At 43.2% G+C, this 17,248-nt stretch overlaps 1 protein-coding gene across 1 annotated transcript in view; it reads right to left on the bottom strand.

The window, feature by feature from the left end:
• cps1 (carbamoyl-phosphate synthase 1, mitochondrial) overlaps window positions 1-17,248 on the bottom strand; it is a 250,918-nt gene that overhangs the window by 21,432 nt on the left and 212,238 nt on the right. Inside the window, exons 33-34 of the mRNA XM_060928996.1 lie at window positions 11,749-11,823; window positions 9,250-9,348 (exon numbers count right to left, since the gene is read on the bottom strand). Of these exons, the coding sequence (XP_060784979.1) occupies window positions 9,250-9,348; window positions 11,749-11,823 (174 nt within the window). The remainder of the gene's footprint in view (window positions 1-9,249; window positions 9,349-11,748; window positions 11,824-17,248) is intronic.

Genomic DNA, 17,248 nt, shown 5'->3' with positions numbered 1-17,248 from the left:
GGGAATTTTGAAACTTCCACATCATTGCATTCTGTTTGTATTTACAATTTGTACTTTGTCCCAACTTTTTTGGAATCAGGGTTGTAATATGGATTACTACAGTTGTGGAATAGGGCGATTTACTGTATTTTTATGATTTACTATTTACAGTTTGATCTCAAACACATTAAGAAGGTAAGACGCTCGTCTCGTCTCGTCTCCTTCCGCTTTATCCGGGACCGGGTCGCGGAGGCAGCAGTCTAAGCATGGAAGCCCAAACTTCCCTCTCCCCAGACACCTCGGTCAGCTCCTCGGGAAGAACACCGAGGCATTCCCAGGCCAGCCGAGAGACATAGTCCCTCCAGTGTGTCCTGGGTCTTCCCCGGGGCCTCCTACTGGGGGGACATGCCTGGAACACCTCCCCAGGGAGGCGTCCAGGAGGCATCCGAAAAAGATGCCTGAGCCACCTCAGCTGGTTCCTCTCGATGTGGAGTGACTGTGCTTCTCACCCTATCTCTAAGGGAGTACCCAGCCACCCTGCGAAGGAAACTCATTTCGGCCGCTTGTATCCGCGATCTTGTTCTTTCGGTCATTACCCAAAGCTCATGACCATAGGTGAGAGTCGGAACATAGATCGACCGGTAAATTGAGAGCTTCGCCTTTTGGCTCAGCTCCTTCTTCACCACGACGGACCGGTAAAGCGACCGCATCACTGCGGAGGCTGCACCGATCCGCCTGTCGATCTCACGCTCCATCCTTCCCTCACTCGTGAACAAGATCCCGAGATACTTAAACTCTTCCACTTGAGGCAGGACTTCTCCACCAACCTGGAGAGGGCAAGCCACCCTTTTCCGGTCGAGAACCATGGCCTCGGACTTGGAGGTGCTGATTCTCATCCCAGCCGCTTCACACTCGACTGCAAACCGCCCAAGTGCATGCTGAAGGTCCTGGTTTGAAGAAGCCAACAGGACAATATCATCCGCAAAAAGCAGAGATGAAATCCTGTGGTTCCCAAACAGGATTCCTTCCGGCCCCTGGCTGCGCCTAGAAATTATGTCCATTTTTTTTATGGACAGGTAAGACACTCGTCCACTAATTAACTTTTGTTGAGGCACACCTGTTAATTGAAAAGCATTCCAGGTGACTCCATCATGAAGCTGGTTAAGATAATGCCAATAGTATGGAAAGCATCATCAAGATAAATACTGGATACTTTTAAGAATCTAAAATCTAAAATATATTTTGGGTTTTTTAACACTTTTTTGTTTACCACATAATTGTTCCATATGTTATATCATAGTTTTGATGTCTTCAGTATTGTTCTACAATGTAGAAAATACAAAATACAGAAAAGCCTACTGTATGAATGAGTAGGCGTGTACAAACTTTTGACTGGTACTGTATATGTGCTCTTGACACTTTCATTCAGGTAAGTAAGAAACTTTTGTTGATGAAGTAACTTTATTAAATGTGCTGGTTTTCTGTCATCCAAAGTTAGTTAAAGTCCTTCCCGTGCCATGTGGCGCATCGGGCGGCGCCAATCTCCATTTCTGCAGCCCTCGGCCTCTCGCCTATTACATAGCTAGGGTTATAGTGGGGGGCTAGTCCTCTGGTAACCACGAGAGTTTAACTCCCCACTCGCATCAGTATTGCAGCATGCCTTGCCAGATGGTAGTAGGTACCAATTTTATGATGGTCTTTGGTATGACCCGGTCATCCAAAGTAGCTAACATTAAAGTCATATTGATGCACTGTTTTGGATTAGCCACACTAGTCAACAACAGACACCCAGGCAAGGCAGCAGAAACTGATTAATCTGGTGTTGTTAAGAAGAAGCAGCCTTTATTTGTCACATGCACACTGAAATTCATCCACTGCATTTAACCCATCTGAAGCAGTGAACACACACACACATACCCAGAGTAGTGGGCAGCCATGCTACAGCATCCAGGGAGCAGTTGGGGGTTAGGTACCTTGCTCAAGGGCACTTCAGTCCAAGGCCACCCCGTGTTAACCTAACCGCATGTCTTTGAACTGTGGGGGAAACCAGAGCACCCAGAGGAAACCCACGCAGACATGGGGAGAGCATGCAAATGCCACACAGAAAGGCCCCCATCAGCTGCTGGGCTCAAACCCAGAACCTTCTTGCTGTGAGGCGATGACAGCACCAAATCCTAACCACTAGACCACTGAATCCTAACCACTAGAGCACCTGGGACTGGAAAATGTTGTGCAATTGTCCTGTTATGTAGCTAAGCACAAGTTTTCTTGATTGTGCCAGCTTACCTTTGCTGTTAGGACTGTGTTGTTGTAGTCCATCAGTCAACATCAGTCAACAGATCCTTCACTCAGCCATTGGTGAAATGTCTGTGTGCTTCCAGAGATTTATAGTTTCGGGACGGTTCACAGGTATACACATGTATACAGTAAACAATATAATTGGTAATATCCAAGTATGAGGTTGGAGGCAGCAATGAAGGGTCAGCACTCCAACTTTTTGTAGTAAGGGTGTATGGAGCAGCATTGTTAATAGACAGCAGTTTATCCAAATAATGGTATCTGGCATCCTTGCTGAGTTTCTCAGTATAGTATCATCTCGCTTCTTCGCTTCTGCTTCTCCAGTTTCACTGCTTTCACTGTTCCCAAGGATTATAAGAGTTCTTCACTGCTACTTTCACAGTAATTGACTATACCTTCCAAAATGGCTTTGTTTTGTGGACTGGTCAAGTCAAGTTTATTTGTATAGCACTTTTAACAACAGACATTGTTGCAAAGCAGCTTTACAGAAAATTATAGACTTTAAACATGTGCTAATTTTATCCCTAATTTATCTCCAATGAGCAAGCCTGTGGCGACGGTGGCAAGGAAAAACTCCCTCAGATGGCACGAGGAAGAAACCTTGAGAAGAACCAGACTCAAAAGGGAATCCATCCTCATTTGGGTGAAAACAGATAGCATGATTTATAAATAAGTCACTTCTATAACTGTGTCCTATATACAGTGGTGCTTGAAAGTTTGTGAAACCCTTTAGAATTGTCTATATTTCTGCATAAATATGACCTAAAACATCATCAGATTTTCACACAAGTCCTAAAAGTAGATAAAGAGAACCCAGTTAAACAAATGAGACAAAAATATTATACTTGGTCATTTATTTATTGAGGAAAATGTTCCAATATTACATATCTGTGAATGGCAAAAGTATGTGAACCTTTGCTTTCAGTATCTGGTGTGACCCCCTTGTGCAGCAATAACTGCAACTAAACGTTTCCGGTAACTGTTGATCAGTCCTGCACACTGACTTGGAGGAATTTTAGCCCATTCCTCCATACAGAACAGCTTCAACTCTGGGATGTTGGTGGGTTTCCTCACATGAACTGCTCGCTTCAGGTCTTTCCACAACATTTCGATTGGATTAAGGTCAGGACTTTGACTTGGCCATTCCAAAACATTAACTTTATTCTTCTTTAACCATTCTTTGGTAGAACGACTTGTGTGCTCAGGGTCGTTGTCTTGCTGCATGACCCACCTTCTCTTGGGATTCAGTTCATGGACAGATGTCCTGACATTTTCCTTTAGAATTCGCTGGTATAATACACAATTCATTGTTCCATCAATGATGGCAAGCTGTCCTGGCCCAGATGCAGCAAAACAGGCCCAAACCATGATACTACCACCACCATGTTTCACAGATGGGATAAGGTTCTTATGCTGGAATGCAGTGTTTTCCTTTCTCCAAACATAATGCTTCTCATTTAAACCAAAAAGTTCTATTTTGGTCTCATCCAACCACAGAACTTTTTTCCAGTAGCCTTCTGTCTTGTCCATGTGATCTTTAGCAAACTGCAGATGAGCAGCAGTGTTCTTTTTGGAGAGCAGTGGCTTTCTCCTTGCAACCCTGCCATGCACACCGTTGTTGTTCAGTGTTCTCCTGATGGTGGACTCATGAACATTAACATTAGCCAATGTGAGAGAGGCCTTCAGTTGCTTAGAAGTTACCCTGGGGTCCTTTGTGACCTCGCCGACTATTACACGCCTTGCTCTTGGAGTGATCTTTGTTGGTTGACCACTCCTGGGGAGGGTAACAATGGTCTTGAATTTCCTCCATTTGTACACAATCTGTTTGACTGTGGATTGGTAGAGTCCAAACTCTTTCGAGATGGTTTTGTAACCTTTTCCAGCCTGATGAGCATCAACAACGCTTTTTCTGAGGTCCTCAGAAATCTCCTTTGTTCATGCCATGATACACTTCCACAAACATGTGCTGTGAAGATCAGACTTTGATAGATCCCTGTTCTTTAAATTAAACAGGGTGCCCACTCACACCTGATTGTCATCCCATTGATTGAAAACACCTGACTCCTGACTATGTAATATTGGGTCATTTTCCTCAATAAATAAAAGACCAAGTATAATATTTTTGTCTCATTTGTTTATCTGGGTTCTCTTTATCTATTTTTAGGACTTGTGTGAAAATCTGATGATGTTTTAGGTCATATTTATGCAGAAATATAGAAAATTCTAAAGGGTTCACAAACTTTCAAGCACCACTTTAAGTATAGGAAGTGTGTTTATTATAAAAACAACAAGCAGGCATACAAGTCCAAAATATTAGACAGAATCAAAACCAGTGAACAGGCAAGGTCATGTGAGGCACAAACAGACTAGATAAGGCAGAGACAAAAGCAGAATCCAAAATACAGTAGGGAGTCAGAAAACTAGAATATCAATAGAACAAATGGCTCAATAAGGTCAAATATGAGGAATTTATCATATTACTTCTCAAGGTCTGTCTGTGTTCCGAGTCCTTATATGCAAGTACCATGATTGCCCTCTGATCAGAAACAGGTACCTTGTAATTAGTCCTTGAGGTGCATGCTGCTCAAAGCATGAATGTGCATGGACGCAAGCAATAGTTCGAGGCATGCCAAGCGTGAACATGTGGGGATGTGACAGAATCCCCCCAAAGAGCTCCCTCCGGGAGCTAAAACCCTCCTTGGATGGCCCTGAGGATGAAAACCTGGTGCTGGATGAAGTTCCCTTGGAGCTCCGGTCTGGCTTGGGAAGGATGTGGCACTGGAACATGTGCTTAGGTGGAGGTTTGAGTTCTAGTTGGTCTTTGAACGGGGGTGAGGACACATGTGGAGGCTTTGGTTCAGGCTTGGACACAAACATGGACATGAGAATGGTCAGGGGCTCAGGCATAGGCATGGGTTTGAGCGTGGGCTCCGGCATAGAATCAGGCATGGGCTTGGGCATGGACGTGGGCTCAGGTATACAGTGGACATGGATGTGGGCTCAGGCATAGGCCCAGATATGGGCTCCAGACTGGACATGGACTTGGGCTCCAGACTGGACATGGATTCAGGCATAGGCATGAGCATGGGTATGGACCTTGGCATTAGCCTGGGCATGGATTCGAACATGGGCATGGACTTAGGCATGCCATGGGCATGGACTCAGGCATGGACATGGGCTTGAGCATTAGCATGGACCCTGACATCAGCATGAGCATGGATTCAAATATGGGGATGGACTCAGGCATCAGCATAGGTATGCACTCAGGCATGGGCTTGAGCATGGGCATAGATTCAGATATGTATTCTGGCTTAGACTTTGACCTTGGCATGGACATGGACTCCAGCATCAACATGGACATGGACTCTGGCATGAGCATAGGCATGAACTTGAACATAGGCCTGGGATTTCATCTTGGCATGGGCTTGGTTTGAGAGATGACATCCTCATTGAAGCCAGGCAGCAGAGCGAAGAGCTTGTCCTCGCTGAAGCCCGGTGGCAGAGTGACAGTCTTGTCACTGCTGAAGCCTGGCGGAAGAGCGACGATATCTTCAAAACATGGACTTGGGCTCCAAGGAAGTGAAGAGCTCATCCTCCCTGAAGCCTGGAGCAAAGCCCTCCCCATGTGCCGCTGTGACAGCCCTCTCTGCCTCTGTTTTGTTGTGGCATTGTGCAGCACGCCTGCTCTCTTCCACTACATCCATGTTTAGACAAAGTAATCTGTCAATAATGGTGGGCAGTAGCAGACAGATGTAAGTGCAGAAAATGCATTTATTATAAAAACAACCAGCAGACATCTCATCTCATCTCATTATCTCTAGCCACTTTATCCTGTTCTACAGGGTCGCAGGCAAGCTGGAGCCTATCCCAGCTGACTACGGGCGAAAGGCGGGGTACACCCTGGACAAGTCGCCAGGTCATCACAGGGCTGACACATAGACACAGACAACCATTCACACTCACATTCACACCTACGGTCAATTTAGAGCCACCAGTTAACCTAACCTGCATGTCTTTGGACTGTGGGGGAAACCGGAGCACCCGGAGGAAACCCACGCGGACACGGGGAGAACATGCAAACTCCGCACAGAAAGGCCCTTGCCGGCCACGGGGCTCGAACCCAGACCTTCTTGCTGTGAGGTGACAGCGCTAACCACTACACCACTGTGCCGCCCCACCAGCAGACATACAAGTCCAAAATGTTAGACAGAATCAAAAAGAGTGGACAGGTAAGGTCATGTGAGGCATGAATAGACTAGATGAGGCAAAGACAAAAGTAGAATCCAAAATACAGCAAGGAGTCAGAAAACTAGAATATCAATAGGACAAATGGCTCGGTAAGGTCAGATACAAGGAATTGAACCTATTACTTCATCAGGTCTGTCTGTGTTCTGAGTCCTTTTATGCACATACTGGGATTGCCCTCTGATCAGGAACAGGTGCTTTTTAAGTAGTCCTTGAGGTGTATGCTGCTCAGAGCACGAATGTGCATGGATGCGAGTGATAGTTTGAGGTGCACCAAGCACAAATGCATACAGATGTGACAGACAACCCCCCCCCCAAAAGAGCTCCCTCCAGGAGCTAAAACCCTCACTGGTTGGCCCTGTTGATGAGGACCTGGCACTAGTTGAAGTTCCCTCAGAGCTCTGACTCAGGAAAGAGGTGGCACTGGAACATGGGCTTAGGTGGAGGTTTGGGTTCTGGTTAGGCTTTGAATGGGGTCAAGGACAGAGATGGAGGCTTTGGTTTGGGCTTGGAAACAAACATGGACATGAGGATGGTCAGAGTCTCAGGTATAGACATGGGTTTAGGCATAGACTCAGACATGGGCTATTTTATTAGGATCATTATGTACAGGGTGACAAGTAATAAACTTCAAAGTGTACTGAAATTGCTCAGTGTAAAACTGGCTTTAGTGCACGCTCTCTTAATAAGAGGCTCTTTTTCAATTGAAAACAATTTCCTGCATGCTGGATGAACATCCCTGCACTTTTGCCAATCAAACCAACAAGTGACTCAAATCACAACATCTACAGTCACATCGTCTTTATCACCTGCTATCTGCATTCCCATCTGGACCATTCTGAATAACCTTGGACACTTCATTGGTTCCCACTTCAATGATTTCTGAGCACTTTGTCCTTGTCAGCTTCTTCTCATCTTCCGAATCTTATCATTTATTTCTCTGCACAGCTCTAAGGATGGGCCCTGACTCATTTTTAGCCGTCTGATTGCCCTGTCCTTGGACAATAACATAGTTGCCTTATAGGAAGCATGTTAAATCACCTGCATATTTAAGCACAACATGCAGCCACCGCATGGTTAAACACATCAAGAAAAGATATCAATGCTCGTGATTGTCCTTAGCCTACATTATATCAATTACCCTTAGCCTACATTAATGTCTTTAACTAGTTAACCTCATTATATTATGGTGCCCAACACCCTTTAGCCAAGACAATTACCTTTATGTCAACCAAAACAAGGGACTGGGCAGCACCTTGGAACATTCACTCACCCATTTGGCTTGCTAATGAATTTCTGAATTGTAAACAAATAAGTGCATGATAAAAAGGTTTACTTGGATTTATTTGTGAATAGTTTCCCAATTCAGAGCAACAATTTCTATGAACCAATTTCTGAGACTGCTTTTATGTGAATTGGACACATGCACAGTTTGGGATAATACAGTTTGCAAATTTATTTTGGCAAGACTTGAAAATTGCTGTTCACCAACAGAGCCTTGATTTAATCTGACAGAGCTGGAGCAACTCTGCCAAGAATACGGTGCAAAAATATCAAGAACCAGATGTGCAAAGCCTGTAGAGACTTGAAGACTGCAGTTGGAGCCAAAGGTGACCCTGGGGTATGAATACTTATGCAACCATCAACTGTTTGCTCTTTTTTTTCCTTTTCTTTTTTTTTTTTGCTTAACCTTTGTGTCATAATAATAATAATAATAATAATAATAATAATAATAATAACTAGAAAAGCACTCGGAGAGCGCAGACCTCCGCCAAGAATCCTTTAAAAAAATCCGGGATCCAGAAGATGATCTGGATCACCGCCAAAATTTAATGGATTGTTACTTGTGCCCAGTCACACCTCTGGAAAAAATTTCAGAGTAATCCGTTCATTACTTTTTCCGTAATGTTGCTAACAGACAAACCAACAAACAAACACTACCGAAAACATAACCTCCTTGGCGGAGGTAATAATAATAATAATAATAATAATAACAACAAAACTAGTTTGCACTTTCAAATGTTAGACTTGAGCAAATCAAATGAAAAATCCAATTATTTGAAATTTGGGGGTGAATACTTATTCAATACATATTTATGTGGAGGGGCTGGAAGGTAAGGGTTCTAGCACACTTATCTCTGATCACATGATGGCTTGTTTCTATGGTTTCTGATAATATATGACTCGGTTTTATCTAAAAAAAATCGACAAAGCGGCATTGCAGAACCAAAAAAAAAAAAAACACCCTAGAATCTGAATGCCTTTGTTTCTCAGATTCAAGTCTTCAAAATAGAGCTGTATGTTCGAAGTGATCCATTTGATAATGCAGTTCCAGCCTGGTCTGTATATAATATTTCATAAAGTATGCAAGCTGAAATAAAGCTGTCAATGTCGATGTGGTGTTGCAGGGTCCTCTGAGGTGAGTATACGATTTAGAAATAAAGTTTTGAATAGTGCTAATACAGCATCACTCCCTCAGGTGAAAAGCTGTAAAATGTGAAAAGAGGAGTAAAGCAGTGTTGAAAAGGTCCAGAGTACAGTGTGTATGTTCCAGCTCCATGCCTTTTGAGTATCTGAGCACTTCAAAAGGACATGGACGCCGAACAGAACAAGTGAACAGAGCAGTCAGAGTGATGAGGGAGAAGGACTATTCACTCTCACCTGTGCTCTGTGAAGCGGAAACAAAGATAAACATTGTTGTGCTGTAGCACTACTCCACACACTCACCTGGATACCAATGAGGATTCCTCTCTGAGGCAGTCTGAACCCTGTGGAGAGCATCGCCTTCAAAAACGCCGAGTAGATATCTGGTCCAAAGCAAGCAACCTGCATAGAGAGACAGTCATCATCATCATCAAAAACACAATGGAGCTGAAAACACCTTGAAACGATTACATTACAGCAGGCATTACAATGGCATGATTCACTATTAGTCAGCTAGAGAAGGAGATGAGAAGGAGAAGAAATAAGTATGAAAGAAAAGAAAGAGATGAATGACAGAAGAGAAGAGAAGGAAATGAAAGGAAAGAGAAGAAATACATACGAAAGAAGTTAAAAAGAGAGAAAAATAGATGAGAGAAGAGAAGAGGAAATGAGTGGAACGGAGAAGAGTGGACATAAGAGAAGAGATAATTGGCAGATGAGAAAGGGAAGGTGGAAAGGTAGAGAACAAAGGAGAGAATAGGCCAGAGGAGAAGAAAAAGAAAGAGAAGAAATACGTATGAAAGAAGATGAAAGAAGAGAAAGAGATGAATGACAGAAGAGAAGAGGAAATGGGTGGAACAGAGAAGAGTGGACATGAAAAGAGAAGAGATAATTGGGAGATGAGAAAGGGAAAGTGAAAAGAGAGAACAAAGGAGACAATAGGCAAGAAGAGAAGAGAAGAAATACATATGAAAGAAGATGAAAGAAGAGAAGAGAAGAGAAGAGAAGAGAAGAGAAGAGAAGAGAAGAGAAGAGGAAATGGGTGGAACAGAGAAGAGTGAACATGAAAAGAGAAGAGATAATTGGCAGATGAGAAAGGGAAAGTGAAAAGAGAGAACAAAGGAGACAATAGGCCAGAAGAGAAGAGAAGAAATACATATGAAAGAAGATAAAAATAGATGAGAGAAGAGAAGAGGAAATGAGTGGAACGGAGAAGAGTGGACATAAAAAGAGAAGAGATAATTGGCAGATGAGAAAGGGAAGGTGGAAAGATAGAGAACAAAGGAGACAATAGGCCAGAAGAGAAGAAATACATAAAGAAGATGAAAGAAGAGAAAGAGATGAATGACAGAAGAGAAGAGAAGAGAAGAGAAGAGAAGAGAAGAGAAGAGAAGAGAAGAGAAGAGAAGAGAAGAGAAGAGGAAATGGGTGGAACAGAGAAGAGTGAACATGAAAAGAGAAGAGATAATTGGCAGATGAGAAAGGGAAAGTGAAAAGAGAGAACAAAGGACACAATAGGCCAGAAGAGAAGAAATACATATGAAAGAAGATAAAAATAGATGAGAAAAGAGAAGAGGAAATGAGTGGAATGGAGAAGAGTGGACATAAAAAGAGAAGAGATAATTGGCAGATGAGAAAGGGAAGGTGGAAAGGTAAAGAACAAAGGAGAGAATAGGCCAGAGGAGAAGAAAAAGAAAGAGAAGAAATACGTATGAAAGAAGATGAAAGAAGAGAAAGAGATGAATGACAGAAGAGAAGAGAAGACGAAATGGGTGGAACAGAGAAGAGTGGACATGAAAAGAGAAGAGATAATGGGCAGATGAGAAAGGGAAAGTGAAAAGAGAGAACAAAGGAGACAATAGGCAAGAAGAGAAGAGAAGAAATACATATGAAAGAAGATGAAAGAAGATGAAAGAAGAGAAAGAGATGAATGACAGAAGAGAAGGGAAGAGAAGAGAAGAGAAGAGAAGAGAAGAGAAGAGAAGAGAAGAGAAGAGAAGAGAAGAGAAGAGAAGAGAAGAGAAGAGGAAATGGGTGGAACAGAGAAGAGTGGACATGAAAAGAGAAGAGATAATTGGCAGATGAGAAAGGGAAAGTGAAAAGAGAGAACAAAGGAGACAATAGGCCAGAAGAGAAGAGAAGAAATACATATGAAAGAAGATAAAAATAGATGAGAGAAGAGAAGAGGAAATGAGTGGAACAGAGAAGAGTGGACATAAAAAGAGAAAAGATAATTGGCAGATGAGAAAGGGAAGGTGGAAAGATAGAGAACAAAGGAGACAATAGGCCAGAAGAGAAGAGAAGAAATACATAAAGAAGATGAAAGAAGAGAAAGAGATGAATGACAGAAGAGAAGAGAAGAGAAGAGAAGAGAAGAGAAGAGAAGAGAAGAGAAGAGAAGAGGAAATGGGTGGAACAGAGAAGAGTGAACATGAAAAGAGAAGAGATAATTGGCAGATGAGAAAGGGAAAGTGAAAAGAGAGAACAAAAGAGACAATAGGCCAGAAGAGAAGAAATACATATGAAAGAAGATGAAAGAAGAGAAAGATAGATGACAAAAGAGAAGAGAAGAGAAGAGAAGAGAAGAGAAGAGAAGAGAAGAGAAGAGAAGAGAAGAGAAGAAATAACTGTGAAAGCGGAAAAAGAGATGGATGGCAGAAGAGAAGAGAAGATGGACATAAAAGAGAAAATGAAAGAAAACATGAGAAAAGAAAAGGAGAGACAGTGTGGAGAGACATGGTCCACTGGACACTAAACAGATTAAAGAGGAAAGGCTGATTAGGAGCAACAGCGTCTCTGGACCTCTCCAGTGGAGGCCATCTCACAGCGCAGGACAGGGTCGGCATCTCTCAGACGTGGCCAGGAAAACATCGGAGCCTAGACACACACACGCACACAGAGAGAGAGAGAGAGAGAGAGAGAGATGGTTTTGAAATGACTAGTGTGATATTTCATTTAGATTTCTGCTGTGTTGAACATTTTAGCTAAAAATATCCAGATAATAATGTTACTGAAAGACTGAAATCGAAACCAATGTACAAAATGGACCCTTAAAGTCAAATACTACAAATCTTTCATTCCACTGCCACCTACAGGTGGAAATGTGAAAATGTGTGCAAACCTCAAACCCACCCGCATTCTCAGTGGAGAAATAGCTACCTCTACGGGCCCCCACAATGCCTGTTTGTTACACCACTAACAACCCCACCGAGATACGAATCACTTTCTCTATGTTGACATTTAAACTGACGCTGAGAAACCACTCCTGCATTAAGCTGAGAAGAAGAAGGAATGCAGAACGAGCTTCTTAAGTGGCTGTTTGTTATTCAGCAGTGACGACAGGCTGCTATCAGAGACGCCGCACACTTTCAACATGAAAGGAGAGCATAGCAGGCGACCTTTTTCCACTTGTTTTTTTGGAGCAGGATAAAACCGGGCAGCAGTTGAACTTAACAGAGTTTGAGAAGCGTTGGCTGAGTGCCCTTTGGGGTGGCTCATCCTCATCACTTCAATTAGAGACAGACAGCTTTGGTTACCTGAAGCAGGACAGGAACAGGAGGAGATGAGATGGAAAATAGAGGATGGTGGATAAGGAAGGAAAGGAAATGGAACTCTGAAGAGGGAAAAAAGAAAGTACATGAGAAGAAAGTTAGGAGAGGAATAAGTGGACATAAGGGATGAAAGAAAGGATAAACAGAACAACATAAGATAGAATGGAAATATAAGGGGCAGAAGAGTGTGAGGTTAAATGATGAGAGGAAAAAGGGACAGAATGGTGAATGGACAGGGCAAGATGATGGGGGAAAGGAGATGGGAGAGAAAAGGAAAGAGGGCATGGACAATATGGAGAGGAAAGTTAGAGAGACCTAGGACAGAGGGACATGAAAAATATTGATTGAGTGGGCATACAAAAAAAAAGAGGACAATATATATGGGCAAAGGAGAGTGGATAGAAATAAGAGGGGATGGACTGACAAGAGGAAAAGTTAGTACAGGAGACAAACCCAAGGAATTTGTGTATAAAGTGTATGAAGGGGGTCCACAGGGTCTTGAAACAAGGACAAGAATAACAGGACAGAAGAATAATGGGGCAGGAGAATCAGGGGACAAAAGAGTAAGGGGACATGAGAATGAGGGGGGAAGAAAGGTGGTGGAATAAATGAGTGAGGGGACAGGAGAATGAGAGAAAAGAAATATGAAGAGATAGGAGAGTGAGGGGACCGAAGAATGATGAGGCAGAAAAATTATGAGACAGAAGAATGATAGACTAGGAGAAAAATGGGACAGAGGAATGAGAAGATAGAAGGATGAGGAGACAGCAGAGTGAGGGGCAGATGAGTAAGGGGCATAAGAATGAGGGAGCAAGAGAATGATAGGACAGAAGAATGAGAAGACAGGACACTAAGGGAAAAAGTGTAATGAGGGAGCAGAAGAGAAGAGTGAGGGGAGAGAAGAGTGAGGAGGTGGGAGAAGGAAGAATGAGGGAACAGAGGAATAATAAGACAGGAGAATGAGTGGATGGAAGAGCAAGGGGACAGGAGAAAGCGGAGACAGGAGAACGAGGTTTCGCAGCAATGAGGCAACAGGAGAGTGAGGGAACAGAAGAGTAATGGGACATGAGAATGAGGAGACAGAAGAAAGAAGGGATGGAAAATGAGGGAAAAGAAGAGTGAGGAGACAGAAGAGTGAAGGAAGAGAAGATAGAGGGAATAAACAAGTGAGGGAACACGAAAGTGAGGAGACAGAAGATAGAGGGAACAAATGAGTGAAGGAACAGGAGAACGAGGAGACAAGAATGAGGGACATAAGAGTAATGGGACAGGAGAATGGGGAGACAGAAGAAAGAAGGGATGGAAAATGAGGGAAAAGAAGAGTGAGGAGACAGAAGATAGAGGGAACAAATGAGTGAAGGAACAGGAGAACGAGGAGACAAGAATGAGGGACATAAGAGTAATGGGACAGGAGAATGGGGAGACAGAAGAAAGAAGGGATGGAAAATGAGGGAAAAGAAGAGTGAAGGAAGAGAAGATAGAGGGAACAAACAAATGAGGGGACAGAAGAAAGACAGAGCAAATGAGTGAGGGAACAGGAGAGTGAGGAGACAAGAATGAGGGGGCAGAAGAGTAAGGTAATGAGAGAAACAGGATGGAAAAGAGAGGAGGCAGAAGTGTGGCATTACAGCAGCTGGAGAGGTGGGGTGGAGCAGAGATGAGACAGGGGACGGTGGGACAGGTGATTTGCGTCCCCGCTTCTATCAGAGTAGTCACGTCCAGGCCACTGGAGGAACATATCCTTGAAAGAGTCTAATCAGCTCAGAATAAGCCAGCCTCGCTTATGAATGTTAATGTGACGAGGGTAATAAACACCAGCATCTCACACTAATCCCGCTGTGCTCGGGGATGCGTCCATTAAAAATTCTCATCAGGACAAGATAGACCACCCCGACGCACTGTGTGATCGCAACAAATTCAGCATACTCAGGGACAATTCTGTCAACATCTCCAACTCAGTTTTAGTTTCTACTTACCCCAAATGTTCCCCCAGTGATTCTCAAGTTTGCTTCTTTAGAAAAGGAAATATGATGCTAACATAGTTGGAATGGTCGACCTCACGCAAAGCCAGGTTTTCTGTAAACATCTCCCTCAAAGTGTGTTCAGTTCTTCAGGTATGTTATGCGGATTCATCACTCTTCTGTCCCCTCACTAGTGTTATCCCTATTTCTGTTACCTTCCATGCCCTTGGTTTTGGTTTCCTTTGTCCCTCATCTTTGTTGACTCACTGTTCTGTATATAAGGATGACAACCACCACCACCCCCCCCCCCCCCCCACACACACACACACACAAACAGCACGAAGTCTTGCCTCAAATCATGCACAAGATCTGAGCCCTGTGATTGCTTGACCTTTGCCTTGTATTCCTGTTTACTCTCCTTTGGATTTGCCCTACTGGATCGTGTTTTGACCTTCACCATTTTGCTTGGCCTTTGACTGAGTTTGGACGGTGGACATTGTTATTGCTTCAGTAAACCTTCTAACCATGCAGCCTCAAGCTTCTCCAAACTCTCAGGTGTTGCAGAAGGTAGTGTCAGTACCTCGCAACTCCATGGTCCATGGTTCAATCCTGAATTCGGGATTTTTGTTTGTGTGGAGTTCCTTGTGTTCATATCGGTTTCCATCGGGTTCTCTGGCATCCTTCCACCCCCAAAACACATGCTGGTAGGTGAATTGGCAACTCAAACTTTCCCCGATGAACAAACTGCTGACTGGGACATACACAAAAATATTCAGACTAGAGCCGAGTACACACTTAAAAGTCGGTAAATGTCAGCTTTGGGTCTTGTAAAATGTGATGTTACACTACATGGCTAAAGGTATGTGGACACTTGACCATCACACCCATACGGTATGCTGTTTATACCCACTTGCTGTTATAATAACCTCCACTCTTCTAGGAAGGGTTTCCACTAGATTTGGAGCCTAGCTGTGGGAGTTTGTGATCATTCAGCCACAATAGCATTAGTGAGCCCAGACACTGATGTTGGGTGAGTAGGTCCAGTGTAAAGTCATGTTCCAATCAGTGGCTCTATGCAGGACACTCAAGTTCTTCCACTGCAACCCATGTTTGCAAACCATGTTTTCATGGAGCTCGCTTTGTCTATAGGGGTACGGTCATGCTGGAACAGGTTTTGGCCTCTTAGTTCCATTGTAATGCTACAGAATACAAAGGCATTCTTGATAATTGCGTGCTTCCAAATTTGTGGTACCAGTTCTGGGAAGGTAATGCAATAAACGCTGATCCACATTTGATGGGCTCTTGAAACACATATCCTGGCCCAGAACTGGCATCCATGATCTTCTGTTTTTAACAGCAACGACAGTTAGATGTGATCCAACCACAGGCAGATTTCTTGCTAAAAGGCCTCCGTCATTATTGATGACCAAGAAGACTCCTGGGAGAGGAAAAATCAATAGTGTAGCAAAATTAAATTAAGGGAAGGTCATTAAGTAAAGACCCTCTGGAGTTCTCTGACTACCGTCCTGGAGGATCAGCACAGTGTGCAGTTTAATCGTTTCCTCGCACTAAATAGCTGATTTAATTGAATCAGGCGTGCCTGTATAAGAAAAGTGCTAAACCGTATTAGACTTGAGTCAAAGACCATGATGATGTTCACAGTGGTACACCATGTCTTTTTTTTTCCCCCCCCTCTAATACCGTCAGAAATCTAGGCAGCTGACGCACCTGATGATTCATCATCAACATGTACAAGCTTTTACATCCTGAAAAGCTGTTATGGAAAATATGTATTTCAAGGTCTTAACCCTCAAGCGACCGAGCGGGGTCATTTATGACCCCGGGCATATAATTTTGTGTGCAGTTTTTATACGTTTGATCCGAAAAATATTTCCTGCCATGGAATCATCAGTTAACTTGTCCTACAACTGTTCACAGGTTTTTGCAGGGACCGATCCATGATCCATGATCCATGATCTTGCCGAATGGTGTGGCAAGAGTAATGAAAAATTATGTGGGGTCATTTATGACCCCAGAAAGAAGCATAGGATTTCTTGCAGTAATTCCTTATCAAATTTTGCTTTTACCGAGTAGGGGAGAGTGGGGAGGAGTGAGCCATGGGGAGAAGTGAACCACTTAAAATTTTTCTAAATTTAGCCAGGGTTTATCCCAGTTAACTTGTCATATGAAGTCACCAGGGAATTCCCCTGACTTCAACCCACAGTGGATTCAATGGAAGCCTGGCACCCTGCTCACAATAGGAGAACAAAAGTCTAAAATTCAAGGTAGTAAGTAAATATTTCACTTAACATGTTTTTTCATCCTATTGTCTAATAAACCAAGATAACAATCACATTGTTGTTGTTGTTTATTAGGCATGTACTATGGTATTGTGTGATGACATAACCTGGGCCACATCCTTCCGTTCAAATGTAGGTCGACATCAGAAGCAATGGCGGGTCGTTTTGGGAGGAGTGAGCCACACAGTGCATTTCACTCCTCCCTTAACTAATCTTGTGTCATGGTGATACATTACCGTACTAATACTTTTACATGTAATTAAGGTATGGGGCTATAATCCACAGATTACCAATAATCCTACCAACCAGTCGTTGGCATCAAACGTACTTTAGACCAGTTCATGTTTGATGTGGTCTTTTAACACGTTCATTTTTGTATGCTGGGATGGCATACGAGGTACCTATACTTCTGTTGTAGGCTTTAAGAAGCCTTGAGTTCCAATTTCAGGTTAGTTGGTTATTTGGCTAAGCGTGCCCATTACTAGTATCT

The sequence above is a fragment of the Neoarius graeffei genome, chromosome 9 (genome assembly GCF_027579695.1).
Source record: "Neoarius graeffei isolate fNeoGra1 chromosome 9, fNeoGra1.pri, whole genome shotgun sequence".
NCBI lineage: Eukaryota > Metazoa > Chordata > Actinopteri > Siluriformes > Ariidae > Neoarius > Neoarius graeffei.
Note: the sequence above shows the minus strand (reverse complement) of the source record. Positions and strands in the feature narration are given on the sequence as shown.